Source organism: Microcaecilia unicolor, chromosome 1 (genome assembly GCF_901765095.1).
Source record: "Microcaecilia unicolor chromosome 1, aMicUni1.1, whole genome shotgun sequence".
NCBI classification, from domain to species: domain Eukaryota; kingdom Metazoa; phylum Chordata; class Amphibia; order Gymnophiona; family Siphonopidae; genus Microcaecilia; species Microcaecilia unicolor.
In genome coordinates this window covers 208,546,352-208,568,398 of record NC_044031.1, presented here as the reverse complement: position 1 = coordinate 208,568,398, position 22,047 = coordinate 208,546,352, and the positions used below count along the sequence as shown (strand labels likewise).

Below are 22,047 nucleotides of genomic sequence, written 5' to 3'. Positions count from 1 at the left end.
TGCTAGAGGGTTGGCGGGATCTCCCTTTGACCTTGTTGGGTAGAGTGAATTTAGTGAAAATGGTAGTGTTTTCCAAGTGACTATATTATCTACAGACATTGCCTCTTTGGTTACTTCAAAGGGATCTGAAAGCATTTTATCGCTTAATCTCCCGATTTTCCTGGGCGGGTAGGAAACCAAGGGTTAGGTTTGCGTATTTGATTGGGAGATGGGAACAGGGAAGTGTGGGTCTGCCTGATATGAAACTATACAATCAAGCCTGTCAAATGCGACACTTGGGGGACTGGTGTCTCCAGACTCAGACGTACACTACTACTACTACTACTAGTACTTATCATTTCTATAGCGCTACAAGGCATAGGCAGTGCTGTACACCATACACAAAAAATACAGTCCCTTACCATTTATTCTCACTCTTGCATCATAGACAAACACCAGCTCCCTCCAGGGCTATGGAGGAGTACCATTTTGAATCCATTGAGGGCCTTGTGGAGAGTGTTGGTGCGGAACCTAGGAGGGGACCTGTTACAGACCTCCTTACCCTACAGGGTAATTCTTCCTTTCAGCCAGGGCTTACTAATAAAGTTTTTGCACAATGGGCCGCCCAAGGTATTACCCGCCTAGAACAGTTATTGACTGAAGGAGGGAATCCCATTCCTGTTGGGGACCTGCTAAGATGGGTAGGAGATTCTTGGGGAACTAGGTTGCATACGAGCAGGTCTCTCATTACATTGCAACATTAGCCAGAGAGCAACTGAGTTTCTTCACGGATCGGTTGCTGTTTGTATTTTGGTCTGTCTCATCAATAAAATTATTGAAACATAAAGCATCTGCGAGTAATATCAGGTCCAATGAACATTTCTTGAAATTTTTGATTACTGTTGACCTGGTATTCCACTGCTTTGCTTATCTACTTTTTTGCAAGCTGTATGAAAATGTATTTTAGAGTGGCATTTGGGTGGAATGTGGGTGATTTATACAATTCTACTACTACTACTTCTGTAATGCGCTGACATTTATACTTGCTCATGAGCAGTCATAAATGTCAATGCTCATAGTATTTTATAAAATAGGTGTTTACTTGTTTTTCCAACTAGGCCATCTGTTATAAAATTGCCCATAGGGGCCCTTTTACTAAGCCGCGTAGGTGCCTACGTGCGCCCAATGCATGCCAGTTTGGAGTTAACACCCAGCTACCACGTGGCCTGTGCGGTAATTTCATTTTTTATGTGTGTTCGCTATGCATGCTAGAAAATATATTTTATTTTCTGGTGCACAGCGAAAATCGGGCAAGAACTCCAGCTTGACACACGTAGACGATTACCACATGGTTAGCGCGAGAGACCTTACCGCTAAGTCAACAGCTGGTGGTAAGGTCTCAGACCCCAAATGGACACTTGTAAATTTTTATTTTGCCACATGTCCATTTTCGGCAAAAACAAAAAAAAGTCATTTTTTAAAGGTGCGCTGAAAATGGACTGCGCGCGTTCATAACACATACCTACACTACCGCAGTCCATTTTCCAGCGCACCTTAGTAAAAGGACCATTTAGAGAGTACATGGCTACTTACAACAAACATACAATATCAGAAATTTTAGGGTTGAACTATTCCAATATAGCTGCAGATTGCATCACAATGTACTTAACCAACACAACTATGTAATATTGCAAGATTATTTATTCATCTGCTTATCATATATATCCCTATACTTAAAACCACTCATCAAATCCACATCCTCTAGCTCACTTACTCCACATCCTACTCATCCAATTACTCACAACTCTCTTAAACTATCAACCAACTATTATATTGTCAGTACTATATCATCTGGGTTACACACGAACTGTGAGCAATATTAAATCAATACACTTCCGTAGTCCCAAACCCCACCAGAAATTAAGTTCATACAAAGTCATGCTGTTCACATTCCTTTATCTTGCATTACCACTTCTTGTTATTCGTCCAAGTCCATATGCATTGTAAAGTATTCCTGGCGCTGGTATGGGTCTAATGGTTCAATGGACATATATACAACAGTTCCTTCAAATTTTGTAGAATCTTGTGTATTCTCCAGTATACCAATCACATCACTCGTAGTTGTAAACCCAAACTGGCTTGTGTAGTTCTTATATCTTACAGGTATCCCATATCACTTGTATCGATCATTACGACCCTACACGGTGCCGTGTTCCACTCCCAAAGAGCATCATCAGGGTCTCTATTCGCTACAAAAGAGCGTCATCAGGAATCTGTGTGATTTGAAATACAATTATCGTGAAAACTTCCTGTTGTTATAAACACATACAGCCCTTTTATGCTAACTATTTGCCAGCATCAACATTTTACTCACAAGATATACCCAAATTTCTACTCAAAAAGGTCAAGTGTTTTCCATGGACAGCAGGATACAGTTCCTAACAGACTCCCCCCATGCCTTCTAATGTAGGAGTTGCATTCGATTATAAGCTTTAAAAATGGACTGATGTAGTTCCATGTGACATCAGCTGGTGAGAAGTGGCATGCCTAGCTGGAGTAATGTTTTTCGTACTGGGTTGTCAGTTTTATTGCTGCAAAAAGAGATATATCAAGTATCGAGTGAAGAGGTGTAAAGACCTTTTTGGTTTCTTTTACTTTCTTTTTTAAAGCTTTGTATAATTGAAGGGCTTATGTCCAAAACTAGGTAAGTCATATTAGTTGCATTGGACTTCGAGGGGTTTGGAAATAAGCCCTTCCCTTGTTCTTTAACATGGAGATAAAAATTATGAAGCCCTTTTATTAACAGAATGCGGCAAGAGCTCAATTAAAACTTGGTTACGTTGGGCTCTTGTTGCATTCTGTTAATAAAAGGACTTTATAATTGTTGTCTCCGTGTGACCTACATATTTTGTCTTCTGTTTGCTTGTGGATCCCATAAGCCTCTCCTGTGTTTTCACTTATATTGTCCCTTTACACTAGAAGTTGGTATAGTATGTAGATTAATGAAGCAAACTCCTATTTTAATGCATTTTGAACTATATGTTTTAGACAGCAGGATGTGAAGAGTTTTACGAGGCACTATAATTTTTTCCTTCTACTTTAGCCTCACAGATTTTTGGAATCCATATATTATATTTTAAACTGGTTGGTAATAAGGGGATCTCTGCAATCTCTGTGTACTACATTTTGCTCTGTTTTCTAAGACAGCAGTCAACAGTTCGAAATACTGGACTTAATACCGGATTGCCTTGTTTCTGTAGGTGATTTTTGCTGATGGCTTCCAGGTTATTTTGTATGACAAATGAGAAATTAAGTAATTAACTAGTTTTCATTGAAAGGCTAATTTATTAGATTTTATGCATAGCACAGTTCGGAGAGTTTCCAACTTGCTCAATCAGAGTTCTTTGCAGCGCCTTCAGTTTTCAGCAGGATGCGGAAAGACATATTCCTGGATAATATGGTATGATCATGGTGCATTGTATTTCACACCTGACTGATCTTAATGCACACGGGAACTGAAACTGCTAATAAATATGTGGCTAATGTTTATATCTAACATTTATAGTTCTTAGTTCAGACATGTGTTTCAGATATTCAGGCAGGAAAAAGCATTGGACTGCACTAAATCAGATATGTGAGATGAAAATTAGAACAGTTTCATATTTTAGACATTCGTCTTTTATGGCAACTCTTTGTCTTAAAATGTGAAGATCATTATGGTAATTAAGGAATGGAGGAAATACATGATCCATATTTGAAATTGCTGATAATTTAGTTTTGCATCATTTCACTCAGATAGAATTACATATTGGTTTAAACATATTCCTTGCCCTAGGGTTAACTTTTGCATTTCCGAGTAACACATGTGCTTCATTTTTGTTACATTAGAAGAACCAATATGGTGGCACTCTGCATTCTTTGAAATCCAAGTGCACATTTAATACCACAAGCTTTGTTTGTTCCTTTTAGATTTTTAGAAAAAATGACAGAGGAATGGCTACAGCTATTTGAGGGCAGCGGTGTCCCGTATGGTCCAATCAACAGTATCAAGCAAGTCTTCTCTGAACCCCAGGTCAGGTCTCCCTTGATCCTTTTAAAATTCCTTTGGTAACATTAAATGTTTACAAAAATGCATTATTAATTTGTATGCTATAGAAGCTAAATTTAAACCCATCTGAAAATATTTAGATAACAAATCTGATTGAACGCTGAACATGATTAAATTATAGCATTTTGCGTTGTAAGCTTTAGATCTATGCCCACACCATGCCCTTAATCTGTTTGGGAGCTAGAATATACCCTGGCAGAAGAAGGCGCAGGTGTTGCCATAAAATAATATATACCAGTTGGTTTATAATATAGTGTGCTTAAAATTCCAAAGAAAGACCCTAGATTTGTAGATCAAATCCAAGCAAGGTAGTACTTCAGCATTTTTGGTACTGAGCATATTTGGTGGCTGTTAGTAAAGACCAGCTGCCCCAAATTTCCTCCTATCTTGTGTGATATTAAGATAATTTATGAATGGTCTGGGAGCTATGCAAAAATATACCCCTAAATCAAATTGAATGTAAATCTCATTTTGTTAATGATTGGTACAAGTGAAGTGAAGATGCAGTTGACTAGATTCTGCTGTTGCAACAATAAAGATCATGCTAGAAACCAATGTCAGTGTTAAAATAGAAAGGTAAATAAAATAGAAGAGAATGAAGCATAGATCTTCAATATTAATATTGTGTTTTGAATTATGTATTTTAGTTGAGATAATGAATATGTTTGTGGACATTGTTTGGCTGCAGCAAAGCTGAAGTTCTGCGATGCCATCGATGACCAACCTGTGTTTTGAAGGGGAGGGAGCAAGAGATAACAGCTTACTCTCTCATGCCTTATTTGGGAAAAAAATAATTTGAAAAATAAGAATTGAAGCTTTGAACAAAATCAGTTTCCAAGTTTCAAGAGGACAATTTTCAAAGCCATTACCTGGATAAAATGACTTTGAAAATTAGTTGGAAATTGCCTTCCTCAGCCTGGACGAAGGTATGCGTGTGCTTCAGTAGCACAAATACTTTTCAGCAGACTGCAAATAGTTGTTTTGAGAGACACGTTTAGATTGGGGGAAAAATATGCACATTTTCAGAACAGCAGTGCATTGTTTTACTTACCTCTCTCTACTGCCACCAAAAAGATCAGCTGCAAAATTCATATACGTGTAACCTTAGTTCAGAGACAATATGATGTCCAAGAGGTATGGATAAAAGTTGTTTTCCCTGGGTGCTGTCTTTCACTGTCACTCAATAACATGTACTCTCACCTCCTCAGGCAGATTCTATGACAGGGTGAAGGGATTTCCCTTCAAGACCTAAGGTGTATAGTCCAGTGGCGTACCAAGGGCAGGGGCGGTGGGGGGTGGTCCGCCCGGGGTGCACGCTGCTAGAGGGGTGCAGAGAGCAGCCGTGCGGCTGCTCCAGCAGCTAAGAATACACCCGGGGGGGGGGTTGATGCGCCCGGGTGTCATGGCACCAGGGGGTGCCGTGCTACACCCTGGGGGATGGACGCCGCTGCACCCGGGGAGGGGGGGGTGCGCAGAGGCGATCCGCCCCGGGTGGCAGCCAACCTAGGATCACCACTGGTATAGTCCCATGCTTGTAACGCACATACAGACTCTGGTGGCGTGCTTTAACTAATTTACTGTAAACTCATACAAAAGGGAAAGTTACATTGAGGTAGTTTCTCTTTCACAGCTATATAGGATTGATTTAATACTATCTGTGTCTTACATAATACACAGATCTTTTATCTATGTCTGGGATTTCTTTACTTTTTATTGAATTCTTTAAGCTTGTTGGTATCATGGGTGCTAGGTAAATCTGCTCTTTAGAACCGAACATTCAGTTTAAATATACAGGGCCGTTTCCCTTCCAGACTAGAATTCTCTTCAGCATAAAGATTCATTCCTAGTGGATTTTCCTACAGTATCTTTTCTCCTCATGTTGAGCTTTGAATGAAGGCCCTCATACTCCACCATCCCTCTTCTGTTTGTAGCTCAAACTGAAGTCTCCAAGTCCCATCACTTAATCCTTGCAGTATAATTACTGAAGTGTAGGGGTGTTTTTTTTAAATTTTTCTTTATTTCAAGTTACATAAGTGCCAGCACATTCTCAATATGTTTCTTTATTCAATGTCTCTATTGGTGGTAACAGGAGAGTGCCTCTGCATATTAGAAAAGATAGTAAGTATATTGTAATCGCATGCCCCCTAGTCCCACGCTTTCCAAAAATACTAGGACCAGGGGGCATGTGATTAAACTACAGTGCAGTAAATTTAAAACAAATCGGAGAAAATTTTTCTTCACCCAACGTGTAATTAAACTCTGGAATTCATTGCCGGAAAATGTGGTGAAGGCGGTTAGCTTAGCAGAGTTTAAAAAGGGGTTGGACGGTTTCCTAAAGGACAAGTCCATAAACCGCTACTAAACGGACTTGGAAAAATCCAAAATCCCAGGAATACATGTATAGAATGTTTGTACGTTTGGGAAGCTTGCCAGGTGCCCTTGGCCTGGATTGGCCGCTGTCGTGGACAGGATGCTGGGCTCGATGGACCCTTGGTCTTTTCCAGTATGGCATTACTTATGTAACCTAATATATCTACCTGTCCCTGCATGTAAGAGGATGCAGGGTTGACTTAAAAAATAATAATAATAATCAGGTCTGACATGGAGGTGCTCTTCCCCCCTTCTACATCTCTCTCCCTGATCCCCGTCACTCTTTAGAACTCCAGAATAGCACCTGATCCCTTCCTCACACAACCCTATGAAACACATAGAACCCCACACTCCCTATTTAAATCCTAAGACATCACCCACATCTTTGATCCAAATCTTGTCACCTCTGCACCCCTAATACAAATCTCATCCCTCCCCCCCCCAACAACTCAGGCCTCTAACATACAAACTCTGCCCCCCTCCTGGTAAACCCTGCCCCCAGTCATCAAAACCTAAAGTTCCAGAAAAAACTAAAGACGAACCTGTTCCAAAAGCATTACCCACCGACCCAACATAAGAACCAGAGTACCTGTTACACAACAACACCAAGAACGTAATGGACTCACCCCAACTCTCCCTTTTCCTACCTAATGTTTCCCCAATGTATCTACCATATATGAACCATATTCTACCACAATCACACCTTGTACTTGTGCACAATTTGTATTTGTTCAGACCGGAACCGGCGAACGCCGCTAGGGTACTATGTAAGCCACATTGAGCTTGCAAATAGGTGGGAAAATGTGGGATACAAATGTAACAAATAAATAAATAAAACTCTGCCTCCTTGGTCTACCCTTACTTCTTCCCCCAACTCCCGGACTCACTCCAGGGGTTTTCATTGTTGGTCAGTGTTCCCCCAGGTGGTAGCAATCATCTTTCACTGCTGTCTGTATAGGCACCAGAATCCAAAAAGGGTGCTAATAACACCTGGCAGTAGTCATGTGGTACTACCATTAGGGGTCATCCTTCCATATAAGGGAGTTCTTCTTTATATGGAAGGATGACCCTTAGCATTAGTATCGCAAGATTACCACCAAGGGCCATCAGCACTAACCCAGATGTCATCGAAGATGGATTACTACCGCCTGGGAAACACTGGCCAATGATTAAGACCTCTTGGCTGAGTCCCGGGAGGGAATGAGTGAGAGTGGGTAGACTATGAGTGAGAGTGGGTAGACTGGGGGCAGGGTTTTGATGGCAAGGGATGAGAGCTAGGTTGTTGGGGGGAAGGACTTGAGATTTGGATGTAGGAGGTTCTTAAGATTTGCATCGGGCTTGAGGGAGGTCTTGAAATTTTGATCAGGAATGCAGAAGGGTCTTAAGATTTGGATGTGTGGGGCATCTTGGTGTTTTCATGGGGAAGCATGGCCCGGGTGCTATCTGTTGAGGTGCTGGTAGTTTGGCTGTGCTATCGGCAGTCATAATATCTAGTATTTGGTATTGACCTGTGCCCTAGCTGTCATGCCCAAATCCCACCAATTCCCACATCAGGGAGCTAACATGGTCTCAGGGGACAGTAGGGTGGGGTGGGGGGGATCTGTGCTGTAAATCCTGCACTAGCTGCTTGATGCAACTTAGTAAAGGGCTCCATAATTCTTTAAAGAGTTTTTCCCCTCCTGTTTTGCAGTGGCGTAGTAAGGGGGGGGGCGGTGGGGCGGTGCGCCCCGGGTGCACGCCGCTGGGGGGTGTCGGTGCCTCGCTGGTTCCTTGCTCTCTCTGCCCCCGGAACAGGTTACTTCCTGTTCTGGGGCAGAGAGAGCAAGGAACCAGCGAGGCGCCGACACCCCCCAGCGGCGTGCACTCGGCGGATTGGCCCTCCCCTCACCGCCTTCCAGGTATGTTCTCGCGGGGGTGGGGTTGCGCTGCACCCGGGGGGGGGGTGCGCAGCGGCGACCCGCCCCGGGTGTCAGCTGCCCTCGCAACGCCACTGGTGTTTTCTATATTCTGTTGCCCTTTCCCTATGTGGAATGGTTAGATCTGTTTATATAGTTGCCCTGGAGACCTCTGATAGCAAGTTGTTATGTATAATTATTTCTTTAAGCCCCAGTCCTCCTTTGGCTCTAGGAATGTACAGCCTCAGCATACACTGATTCTTATAAATTACCTTATGTGCATGGAGGAATTTTTTCGGTCATACATCCAGTTTTCAAGATCTTTATGAATGGCAGTTTACAGTTTCAAAACTATAGGAAAGCATGGGAATTGCTAGCTGATTAATAGCTTATATCTTATTCCATGCTGTTAAAGCATTTTTCAGTATTAATTTTAATCTCCGGTAATATTCTCTGTTGATCTTTTTTCTCAGTCTGTTGTATTGTTGCTCCTTCCTCCACTTCTAGATATTCATATACATCTTTTAAGACTGGTTTTATATTTTACATTTCTGTAACTTGATGTAACACTAACTTCTTTGGGGGGGGGGGGGCGGTTGTATTTACTGTGCAATGACTTCGATTGTTTACACATTTCTGACTTCAAAGCAGAGAATTAAGGATATTGGACTCTACTATTCATATCTTAAAATTCTTTTGATCATTTTGGCAGTAGTTCTCTACAGGTTGCCTAAAATTGGATCCCAGAAGGCTCATCTTTACCTTCATTCCTTTTTAATATCTTCATCCACCTTTTCTGACATCTTTGAACAATGTTGTCTCCTATTGACTTTGTCCATGAGTTCATGGGGTTTAACCCATTTTAGTGAAAGGTTATTTAATTATTGCACAGCTAACCAATTTAATCATTTTAACTTTGTTTTTATATTGTGCATCAACCACAAACCTCAAAGGGATCACACATATCAGTGAAAAACTGATATAATGCTCAGCATGAAACAGGCAAAAAAAATACATATCAGACACCCTAACCCAACTGTGGTAATGTGAACGAGGGTGGGTCTGGAACCCTGATAAAATGGATCCAAACAGTGGGTTGAGGTGAACAGAAATAATATTTGTTAAATGTGTCAGGTAGCAGTTCCTGTTCAGTTCATAGGTAGGGGAGAAAGTAAGAACATAAGAATAGTCATACTGGCTCAGATCAATGGTCCATCTAGACAAGTATCCTGCTTCCAACAGTGGCCAATCCAGGTCACAAGTATCTGGCAGAAACCCAATTAGTAGGAACATTCCAATCCCAGGGTAAGCAGTGGCTTCCCTCATGTCCATCTCAATAACAGACAATGGACTTTTCCTCCAGGAACTTGGCCAAACCTTTTTTAAACCTAGATATGCTGACTGCTGTTACCACATCCTCCAGCAGCAAATTCCAGAGCTTAACTATTCTTTGAGTGAAAAATATTTCCTCCTATTTGTTTTAAAGGTATTTCCATGCAATTTCATTGAGTGTCCCTGGTCTTATACTTTTTGAAAAAGTAAAAAATTGATTCACTTCCTCCTATTCTACACCACTCAGGATTATATAGATCTCAATCATATCCCCCATCAGCTGTTTTTATTTCCAAAGACTAACTTCTTTAGTCTTTCCTCGTATGGGAACAGTTCCATCCCCTTTATCATTTTGTTTGTTCTTTTAATATGTTAAATAGCATCAGCCCCAGTACAGATCCCTGTGGCACTCCACTATTCATCCTCCAATGAGAAAAATGGCCATTTAACCCTACCCTCTGTTTCTTTCCAATGACCAATTCCTAATCCACAGAAGGGCATTGCCTCCTATCCCATGACTCTTTAATTTTCTCAGGAGTCTCTCATGAGGACCTTTGTCAAAAGCTTTCTGAAAATCTAGATACACTACATCAACTGGCTCACCTTTATCCCATGTTTATTCACGCCTTCAAGGAAGTGAAGCAAATTGGTGAAGCAAGACTTCCCTTGGCTGAACCCATGCTGACTCTGTCCCATTAAACCATGTTTGTCTATGTGTTCTGTAATTTTATTCTTTATAATAGTTTCCCCTATTTTGCTCGGCACTGACATCAAGCTTACTGGTCTATAATTTCCAGGATCACCCTGGAACCCTTTTAAAAAATGGGAATTACATTGGCCATCCTTTAATCTTCAGGTAGTATGGATGATTTTAACAACTAACAGTAGATCAGCAGTTTCATGTTTGAGTTCTTTCAGTATCCTAGAGTGTATAACATTTGGTCCAGGTGATTTATCACTCTTTAACTTGTTGATTTGCCTCAGTACTTCTTCCAGGTTCATTGAGATTTCTTTCAATTCCTCTGCACCGTTACTTGTCGTACTATGCCCACTAAGAACTAGATCTAAAATAGCTTCCCCTCCTGTCGGTTCTTGGACCAGTTGCTCCAAGAAACAGTCATTTATTACATCTAAGAATTTTACCTCCTTAGCGCTCCCTGATGTAACATTTATCCAGTCAATATTGGGGTAATTGAAATCACCCACTAATATAATGTTGCCCAATTTTTCAGCTTTCCTTATTTCTGTAAACATTTCTTTATCTGTCTGTTCATTCTATCCTGGTGGATGGCAGTACAGTCCTACCAGTACTCTTTCCCTTTACACATGGAATTTCTATCCACAAGGATTCCACACTGCTGTTTCATGTAGCATATTTATTTTGTTTGACTCAATTCCCTCTTACATTCCCTCCTCTAATTTGATCCACTCTATCATTGAGATATAATTTGTACTCTGATAACAGTGTCCCATTGATTGACCTCCTTCCACCAGGTCTCTGAGATTATATCTGCCTCTTTATTTAGTTCTATTGTAAACAAGGCTCCTACTGGCTAAGTCCGTGAAGCCCCCTCACCACCAGCACCGAGCTCTCTGTTTTCCTCTTTATGTGTTTCTTCTTCTTTCTTGGGCCTGTTTTTGGGATTTGCCACCCCAGCCCTCTTTTCTTCAACAGCTCCTCGGCTGTTTTAAACCCAGTCCAATTACAGCCAGGGTTCTCTCAGCACAGCTCAATAAAGTCAGGCTGTTTCTAACACAGTCCAATTACAGCCAGGCTTCTCTCAGCACAGCTCAATAAAGTCAGGCTGTTTCTAACACAGTCCAATTACAGCCCGGCTTCTCTCAGCACAGTTCAATGGAGCTTGGAGGTTTCAAACACAGTCCAAGTACAGCCAGGCTTCTCTCAACACAGCCCAATAAAGTCAGGCTGTTTCTAACATAGTCCAATTACAGCCAGGCTTCTCTCAGCACAGTTCAATGGAGCTAGGCTGTTTCCAACACAGTCCAAGTACAGCCAGGCTTCTCTCAGCACAGCTCAATAAAGTCAGGCTGTTTCTAACACAGTCCAATTACAGCCAGCCTTCTCTCAGCACAGTTCAATGGAGCTAGGCTGTTTCAAACACAGTCCAAGTACAGCCAGGCTTCTCTCAGCACAGCTCAATAAAGTCAGGCTGTTTCTAACACAGTCCAATTACAGCCAGCCTTCTCTCAGCACAGTTCAATGGAGCTAGGCTGTTTCAAACACAGTCCAAGTACAGCCAGGCTTCTCTCAGCACAGCTCAATAAAGTCAGGCTGTTTCTAACACAGTCCAATTACAGCCAGGCTTCTCTCAGCACAGTTCAATGGAGCTAGGCTGTTTCAAACACAGTCCCAGTACAGCCAGGCTTCTCTCAGCACAGCTCAATAAAGTCAGGCTGTTTTTAACACAGTCCAATTATAGCCAGGCTTCTCTCAGCACAGTTCAATGGAGCTAGGCTGTTTCAAACACAGTCCAAGTACAGCCAGGCTTCTCTCAGCACAGCTCAATAAAGTCAGGCTGTTTTAACACAGTCCAATTACAGCCTGGCTTCTCTCAGCACAGTTCAATAGAGCTAGGCTTTGCGCGGGCTCAAAGCCTTGGGTCCTACCCTCTGGGTCAGTCTCTATTCTCCTGACCTCCTCCCGCTTTGACCCAGGCCTCTCCCCTATACCTCCAGTGCTGGCTGAGCCATAGCCAAGAGCTCCATGGGTTCGTCTAAGACCAGCTCAGCCTCCTCTTGCTCCATCGCCTCTGGTTCATTCTCTCCTCCTCCTTCAGTAGCCCAGTCCATTTTCTCCTCCCCCCACCCCTTTTCCAGCTGATTACACTTTTCTTCATTAACTCTGCTAGGCTGCTTTTCCTTCTCCTGCCACCGGTTCCACCACCTCCTCCACCAGGTGGGAGAATCAGCTTTTCCTTTTCCCTGGCGGCCCTCTTCTGGAGCTCCTTGGTTCTGCACCCTACTCCCCCGGAGCTCTCCTGTGGCCTTCTGGGAGTTGTAGTTTCCCATCTTTATGTCCCTTTTGGGCAAAACCTGAGCATCCCTAGGGTCTTCCCTCCTACCCTCCGGCTCTCTTTTCTCCGGTGGGTAGCTGGGGTCCCTCTTCCTTTCGGCATATTCCTTACACTATATACTCCAGCTCTCCCATCTTATTTTTTAGGCATCTAGCATTTGTATATAGACAAAACTAGTCCTTATATGTAAGAATGTCCTCCCATGGCATTCACTTCTATCTCTCAGCAAGGCAGCACTCTTAGTGGGACTCTGTCCTGACTCTCCAGAGGTATCGTTCTGGTCTCTGTTCAATAACAGTTGACGTCTGCCCTCAGCGCAGTTCAAGTATACAGTTTTGCAAAGTCCCAAGTCAAACTTGGCCCACCTGACTGTAGTGGTACAGGGGGGAGGCATATGTAGTTGAGCATTGCTCTTTCCCTCTGGACATCCCTAACCTAGCTGTGGTCTGGACTTTTATACTTCCCGGACCATGGCCTCCTGGCTCTAAACCCTTCTGTATCACTTCCCCCTGGGTGGGACTATTGAGTTTTAAGGTGGCTTTTATACTGTGAGGGAGCGTCCTTAAGGGGAAGTGGCAATATCCTATAGACTCCCTTACACCAATGAATCTAAAAAGAAAAGAACCAGATCCCAACAATCATAGCTGCCCAAGTTACTTTTCAAAACAGCCTTTGAGTTTCTTACGAAAAGGCAAATAGGATAATTGCAATATTAATCATGGAATGACATATTTGTTTTTCAAACCTTTAAGAGGAAAGATGAACTAGGGAGATTATTTTGTTTGCTTTCTTCCAATTACACTCTCCATATGTGCATATTTATGGATATGAGGGAGCCAGGAGACTAATACTGTCAAAAAACAGCACTGTCAGGGCCGTTTTATGTGAAGAATTTTTGATACACAGTATCATATTTATTATAAGTGCCATACAAAGGATTTATCAATGGTAAATGCATTGAATTAGTTTGTTTGTTTGTTTATTTATTTATTTATTACATTTGTATCCCACATTTTCCCACCTCGTTGCAGGCTCAATGTGGCTTACAATACATCATGAGTAATGGAAATATATCAGAAAATAGACATTTAGTGTTACAGCAGGATTTTGGGTAACATGATAATGATAAAACATGGTAGTAGTATAACAAGCAGTTATTGTAAGACAGTTCTGAATATATGTGGGGGAGTTGTGTATATTCACATTGGTTGATATGTGAAGAGATGTCTAACGTTCTGCTCTAGGTGGATAGTAGAGAGCTCTTTGTCATTCTACTAAAATATTGCACTTTGACTTGTGAATACCCCTGTAGTTTTCAGAAGAAAGGGAGGGCTCTTCTGACCAGTAAGGTAATGATAGGAGTCTCCTTTTGGAGGGAAACTGGGATTGGTATAAAACCCCAGATCATTTGACATTCTGTGTTTTTGGCTTATGTGGTTACTTCACCGATTCTGTCAGAGGATCAAAGACTTTGTCTAGGCCAGCCATTCTGCCAGGAGTAAAGAAACCATGAGAGGGACAAAAATTGCATAGGCTTCTACATTTACTTGGAGGTATGATCTGGAAGAAGGGGCTAGGTAACAAAAGAGAGGGTAAAACACTACACAGATACAAGCAATACAAGAAAACAGCACAGCTGGGCCTTCAGGATGGAGATAAATAGAGTCATTTTATTCTGAGAAAGACCCGACATGGGCCGTGTTTTGGTGCAACAGCACGTGCCTCAGGGGTCCAAGGTTATAGTATTCAAAAAAATGGGAAAATAAAATCCTAATAGCAAATGATGTATCTCCCAAAGAGAGGTGAGCACTGATATCCACATTTAAAAAGACACCATCGGTTAAAGAAACCACCAGACTGGAAGAAGGAGCTAACAGTATTGCTTCTAAGGAATACTGAATAGTATCAGCTTCAGTATCAATCCCAGAGGCACTCCGCTACTCAATTTTCCTTCCTCAGAAAGGATTCCATTTACTACCACACTTTGTCATCTGTCATCTAATCAGTTTTCATTCTAATTCACCACTTTGGGTCCTTACTAGAGATCCACTTGGGATGTAGAAATCCAAAGAAGCTGTATTTTATAGAGGGCAAGAGGTCACTTTGCATAAATCAGGAGAGGGACCTTGGGAATGCATGAGGATCTTCAGGTGGCAAAATAATGTGACGTGGAGGGGCATAATCGAACGGGGACGACCATCTCTAAGGGTGCCCATCTGTAAGGACGTCCCAGCGAAGGGGTGGGGAAACCCGTATTATCGAAACAAGATGAGCGACCTAAATGTTGAGATGGTCGACCTTAGAGATGGTCGTCCCCGGTTTTCGGCCATAATGGAAACCGAGGACGCCCATCTCAAAAACAACCAAATCCAACTAATTTGGTAGTGGGAGGAGCCAGCATTCGTAGTGCACTGGTCCCCCTCACATGCCAGGACACCAACCGGGCACCCTAGGGGGCAGTGCAGTGGACTTCACAAATTGCTCCCAGGTGCATAGCTCCCTTACCTTCGGTGCTGAGCCCCCCAACCCAAAACCCACTCCCCACAACTGTACACCACTACCATAGCCCTAAGGGATGAAGGGAGGCACCTACATGCGGGTATGGTGGGTTTTAAAGGGCTCACATTTACCAGAATAAGAGTAACAGGTAGGGGAGGATGTGCCTGGGTCCACCTGCCTGAAGTGCACTGCACCCACTAAAACTGCTCCAGGGACCTGCATACTGCTGTCGTGGGTATGACATTTGAGGCTGGCATAGAGGCTGGCAAAAATATTTTTTAAAATTTTTTTAAGGGTGGGAGGGGGTTGGTGACCACTGGGGGAGTAAGGGGCGGTCATCCCCAATTCCCTCTGGTGGTCATCTGGTCAGTTTGGGCACCTTTTTGAGGCTTGGTCGTGAAAAAAAATGGATCAAGTAAAGTTGACCGAATGCTCGTCAGGAATGCCCTTCTTTTTTCCATTATCGGCTGAGGACGCCCATCTCTTAATCACACCCACCTTTGTTACAGTGCCGACACTCCCCCATGATCTTTAGTCATCCCCGCGATGGGAAGCAGTTGAGGACGCCCAAAAACGGCTTTCGATTATGCCAATTTGGGCGACCCTGAGAGAAGGATGCCTATCTCCCAATTTGTGTTGGAAGATGGGCACCCTTCTCTTACGAAAATGCCTCTAAAAGTGGTGGCTAAACCAGAATTTATACTAGGCTGCATAGAGAGAAGCATAGCCAGAAGAAATGAGATATGAATGTTCCTGTAGAAGTCAACGGTGATGCCTCACTTATATTATGTTCTACTTTGGAGGTTGTACCTTGCTAAAGGCATTAACTTTAAGTGGGTTAGAGGAAGCTGATATGGGGCATGTACCAAAAGATGTGTGAGAAGAGACTTGAAGACCTGACTGTTTATACCCTAGAGGAAAGAAGGGACAGGTGACATATAATACAGATGTTTAAATATTTGGAAAGATATTAAGGTATTAATATGAACAGAGCTTTTTTAGAGATGAGGAAAAGATAGTACTAAAGGACATGAATAGAGGTTGCAGGATGGTAGATTTAGGAGTAGCATCAGGATGGTGGATGCTTGGAATACCTTCCTGGTGAGAATGGAGATGATGGGAGCAAAAACAGTGACCAAATTCAAAACTGTGTGGGATAAACACAGAAGATGCTTATATAGAAAGAACATGGAATCAATGCAAAATTAAATGACCCTCTCACTTTAAACAGGGCATAGATGGGTGTAAGCTGCAAGGAGCAGCAGGTAAAACTCTGACCGCAGTAAGTTATAAACTGCATTTATCCAGTGGCTAATTCACTCTTAACAAAGTTATACAAATTTGCCGGTAGAATAGTCAGCCCATATCTTTTATGGATGAGGGCTGGGAGTGGAGCACAGAGGAAAGAGTGTTTGATAACCCCTGACTTGGATGGGCTTGCAAAATTGACTTGATTGTGAGGCTCGTGCTTCAACAGCAGTCTTGGTTGAACAAAAAAATGGTGTTGTACAGAGACTTCTAAAGTCTGTACGTAGGGATTTATAATTTAGTTCTGGAAAAGAGTCTTAAAATTAGCAGCTGTCAGGTATTGTAACTGCGCACCCTGTAATTAGGCATAGCATAGGGATGAATATAATGGCACACTGTTTTGTATATTGACTATGCAGCGACCAAATTGTTGGCCAGTCTGGATGGACCATACAGGTCTTCATCTGCCATCATTCACTGTGTTACTAGAAGAGAAGGGTTAATCCGTTCCAATCTGGTCCCACATAGAATTTATTTATTCATAGTAACATAACCCCTGTGAGGACTATTCCAGGCTGGCAGGGGTGCCATAAATTGGTGCCCAAAGAGGAAATTGATTGGCAGCTTAAAATCTACAATTTTTGATTTTGAGGATAGTACAGATAACTTTGGCAAAGTAGCAGTATATTGATTGTTTTTACCTGAAACCATGACATTCTGGCAAAGCTAATGGAGCAGACTGCTTGATGCAACTAACGAACTTCCTCTTGACTTATAAAATTCTAAATAAAGGCCTCTATGGTTCCCTTGACCATACTGGTCTTCCATGGCAGAAAGCAAGTGGATCAAATGGCAAGGATCAAAGGAGTGTGCAACTGAGAAAGAGCAGTATTTGAAGAAGATGCACTGACCTTTTTTTTTAAACCATTTTTGTGCTTTTTATGTGAGTTGTCATTTTGCAGCGAAATTCAAATTGGTGGCCATTTCCTGCCAGTGGGAATATACCCATGCCAGTTGTTCTGGCCACCCATTCAGAGGGCCCCCGTGTGTGTGTGCAAGAAGCCGCACCCTGGAGGACCAGTGTCATTATGAGGAAGATCTGATCCAGAGGGTGAGAGAAGCCCATACACTGCATTGAGAGAAATGTATGCCTCAAATGACAGCAACACCTATCCTAGTGGCTTTCCAGTGAGGGATGAAGAAGAAAAGATGGTTTGTCAGTGTAGGCCCAAGATTTTTCTGTCAAGGTGGAATTCTTGTGGGCCAGGCACAGTGCTCACATTGCTTAAGGGAGCAGGGCCCTGTGCTGGTGGTCTTTCACTGCTGATACTGAAGAAAAAAAAATCCCTCTTTGAATTGGATGAGTCATCCACACCCAGCTGAGGTTGAACACATCGCTGAAGGTGGAACACAGGAGTGAAGACAGGAAACAATAGTCCTTCATGGTGAAGAGCAGTTTCAGCCAAGAACACACCATCCACACTGGCAGGACTGACAGTTCGAACACCGGGGAGGGGGGGGGGGGGGGTTTCCTCTCCTCTGTGAAACACCGTTGGGGCCCAGAAGGGAGCAAATACTGTTACAACATCCGTGCAGGAAGTCCCTGAGACTGTGAGGCCCAAATCTAAACCCATAGAGTCTCTACAGCCACAACCTCTTGACCTATCCCTAGGAATGGAAGTGTCAACAGAGAGAAGAGTGAGAGGGGCATACCCTATGGGAGTTAGCAGCAGACAGTCCCACACAGCATTGTGACCTGCCCATCAGCTGATGGGGGTGACAAGGATGACCCTGAAGACTTGTGGATGGGGAACAGCTGCATTATGGTGGATATCCAAGGGGACTATAAGGGGCACATTCATCAAGCCCAACCAAACCACCTTGCCTGTTTTACAGCCATCCTGGTCTGACAAAGTGGAGACCTGGAGGACCATAAGTACTGTCACTTCTGAGGTCATTTCTGTTAGTAGTGGATGCCTAAGGGTACAAAAAGACTTTATCATATGTATCCCTATGATGATGACAATGATAGACTTTGTATGTCTACTCTCGGTGTCCCCGGTAGAAGAGGCCTCACTGAGGAAATCCCTTGGCTCATTCATGTCAAGTTCAGAGAAGGAGGGAATATTGTTAAGGAGCAGTGAGGCTTTTGAAGGGAGCCAAAATAGATATAGCTGAGAAGCATCTCAGAGCCCAAGGATTCTGAGCTAGTAGGAGAGCCATGGATAGAGCCTGGAGGTCTTAGAGATCATGTACTTCCAACATGGAGCAGAGAGGAGCAGTCCATTAAATGCCTCGCATGGGGGACATTGAACATTAATTATCCATATGTAATGTACAATAGGATAAAACCAGATATCACCTACAATATATTTGGCCCTGATTATTCTATTGTGAAGGCTACCATAGAGGAATCAGTTTATGTTTTGGCAAATTGAGAGTCCATCTGAAAGCACATAGTAAAAGTGATGGACTCGGGCCTATATAATCAAAAGGTATTCAGTCACTAGGATTCTTTGTAGAATAAATTTAGTGAAGAAGCCAGATTTTGTTGAACTGTTGATGTTTTCCACAAGAAAAACTAGGAACTGTTCCACTTACTGAAAATTTTCTACAAAGGAGTTCTTGAAAGAAAAAATTGGTATCTGCTGTTTGTTTCTTGGTTTGATCTGTTTATTTTCTATGTAGTATGTCTTGTCTCGTAGTGTTTCATTGCAGGTGCAGACCAAACACCATAGGTGGTAGCAGTGAGGCAACTGCCCCCCCCCCCCCCCCACCAAGAAACAGAAAGATAAACAGCCATCCTATACCGGCTGAGCTGGTTTCTCCAACTGTTAATCTAATGGGATAGTTTTCTTTGTTGCCATGTACACAGTTAGGCACTGTCTTCTGCTTCTGAGTCCTGCATTGTTGCCTCCACCCCCAGTAAGTCTTCCACATTGTACCCACTGAGGACTCTACCTTTCAACAAAAATGAGTTGAGGAAACTAGTTAGGGTCCTGGAAACAGCGTGGAGAGTCAGGAGGGCATCCTCCCAAATTACCTTCTGCTTTTGATTTGTGACAGCATGGAGGAAGGTTTTGCAGTGTCCTTAGTTGTGCTACCTATATTTGAGAAGAAGTTATCAAGCTGCGTTAGGACAATAACCCACGTTATTTTGCCCCTTAACGTCACTTAAAGGTCAATTATGCAGATGATCTTGCCCTAACACAGCATTAGTTGAGTCAACATGGGGTACATATTAACGAGCTACAACTATGCATGTAAAACAGCTCATTGCTATGTAAATACAGTATCATGGGTCACCAAGCCATGCCCTGATGCTCCTGAGCTGTGCCTTAAGGGGGCTGGCTGTCTGAACTTAACCTGCTGGCTATAAGGCCCCTCTCAAGGGTGAAAGCCCTTCTTGCCTCCTCCCATTACATTTATTCCCCTCCCCATTGTGTGGTATCTCCCAGTACTGCCTCCCAACTGGGATGACCTCTCCTTGTGGGCCAACCCGCTATAATGGAACTTCCAACACAGCCCCTCTCCAGGTGGTAACACCCTCCCCCAAACGTATCCCAGGCCTGGGGGACTTTTGGGAGAGTGAGGGAGGATGGGAGGAGGGATTACAACATTAGGGGGCTGTGTTGAGAGTACCATTGTAGTGAGTTGGCCCACAAGGAGGGCCCATCCTGGTTAGGGGGACTGGCAACAGGAGATGCTGCACACAGGGAGGAAAGGAAATGGATTTGAGGGGAGCCCAAGAGGGGCTTTCACCCTTAAGGAGGCCCTCTAGCCAGCACGTTAAATTTGGGCTGCTGGCTCCTTTAAGGCAGGACCCAGGTGCATCAGATCATGGCTTGGTGGCCTGATGGCCTCGAGCCAATGGACTAATGGTGCTTGCAAGGTTGCTCACAGGCAGCATTCCTCTTTTCTCACAGGAGTAAACAACATGCAGTACAGAAATACCACAATGTGGTTACTCCCATAATTAATCAAGGTGTGGTGAAAGCTCACCTTTTCCTGCACCTTGATGACTTCTCCCCTTGGTGTGTTACAGGGCATCTGGAGATTTTGTAGAGGAGTTGACTCTGGTAGCTGGAGCTTACCATTGAGAAGACTGTACTTATCTTAAGGAGATCATGGCTGCTTTTTCATGGGACAGTGGCAAGTTTGATTTTATTACTTCTTTTTTCTACTGGCAACCTTCTAAAGACATTTGTCTTGAGTTGTCTGGATCACAGTTTCTCAGCAGATGTATTTAGTTTCCCTTTGAAAATAAATTTGTAAGTCTTGCAAGCTGCCATGGGACTCTAAAAATTGCTCCCAAAATAATACTAAAAGATGTCAGATCTTGGAAGATAGAAGTCTCGCTTGCAAGAAATTTGTGACGTTTGCTGAGGTAACGTGAGAAGCTGGAACACAGAATTAATAACAAAAACTAGACATTTATCAGTTTTCCTAATCTGGAAACTATTAACCCTCAGGAGGTCTTTCATCATTATTTGACAGGTGTTAAAAACACCAGAAAGATCTTTGCCTCTTATAGTTACAGCTTTTTATGGCAGAGCAATGTGTTCAGGAAGCGCCAGGGACAGGTGGTAGAGAGAGTAAGTTTCTATTATCTGTTGCATTAGAGTTGGTCTCAACTACTTGATCTTTTTAATATATTTGAGAAACTCTCAGTATTATCACACTGTAAAGCTACTCGTGGTTGAATCAACTTTTCAGACAGATAACACAATTGGGAGCCTACACACTAAGCATCATGATGAAATTAATATAGAGGTTTCCTTCTCTCTGAGCACCCTGCAAAATGTAGCCTGCAAGAAATTTAAATTTATTTTCTGTGGTCTGGATTATCTTGAGAAACCTTTGATTTCTTGTAAATCTGATCTTTCCTGATGGCGGTTTAAAGGAATTTGTTTCTTCTCCTTCAGTGGCGTAAATCTTGGCTCTAGTTTGTAGTTTTGGTTTGTTTCAATATTTAAGACTTTCGACCACATTTAATAAAGTGTCTAACCAGTTGGCATAGGTTAATTTCAATTAAGTGCAAACAAATCCCGTTGAGAATGGAGCTTCTGTTATTTAATGTACATTAAATCACATTGACATGCATTACAGAGGCCCATAATTTATAAAGAGTCATTGTTGAAAGTTTTGATAATATGTATTACTTTATGGGTTTGGTTTTTATAAAGGAGCCTATGTAGAATGTCAAAAGAAGCACTTAGTTTATTTCTATTTTATAAAGGCAAAGGGAAAAAGTGAAAAACATAAGCACTTATAGTTTAAATCCTTAACTGAAAAGAGACCTCAGAAATGCAGCCAAAATCTCAAAATTGCAGTCATTCACTGGGAACTGCTTCATGAATTCAGTCATTGGTCACTGTATGTCCTTTTGTTCATTGTAATTGTGAAACAACAAAAAGTGCAAAAATATTGCTCTTATTCTTTTTCTTTTATGCTGCAATTAAAAACATCAAGTATATTGCCGATACTTTGCCGATGACCATGAGACCTGATACAGTCTCCATATTTCATCAGTACTGCTTCAGGAGTCCATAACAGTATGTCAACAAAACAGTAATGTAGT

At 42.5% G+C, this 22,047-nt stretch overlaps 1 protein-coding gene across 1 annotated transcript in view; it reads left to right on the top strand.

Moving 5' to 3' along the window:
- SUGCT (succinyl-CoA:glutarate-CoA transferase) overlaps window positions 1–22,047 on the top strand; it is a 1,092,618-nt gene that overhangs the window by 526,413 nt on the left and 544,158 nt on the right. Inside the window, exon 12 of the mRNA XM_030203879.1 lies at window positions 3,949–4,051. Within this exon, the coding sequence (XP_030059739.1) occupies window positions 3,949–4,051 (103 nt within the window). The remainder of the gene's footprint in view (window positions 1–3,948; window positions 4,052–22,047) is intronic.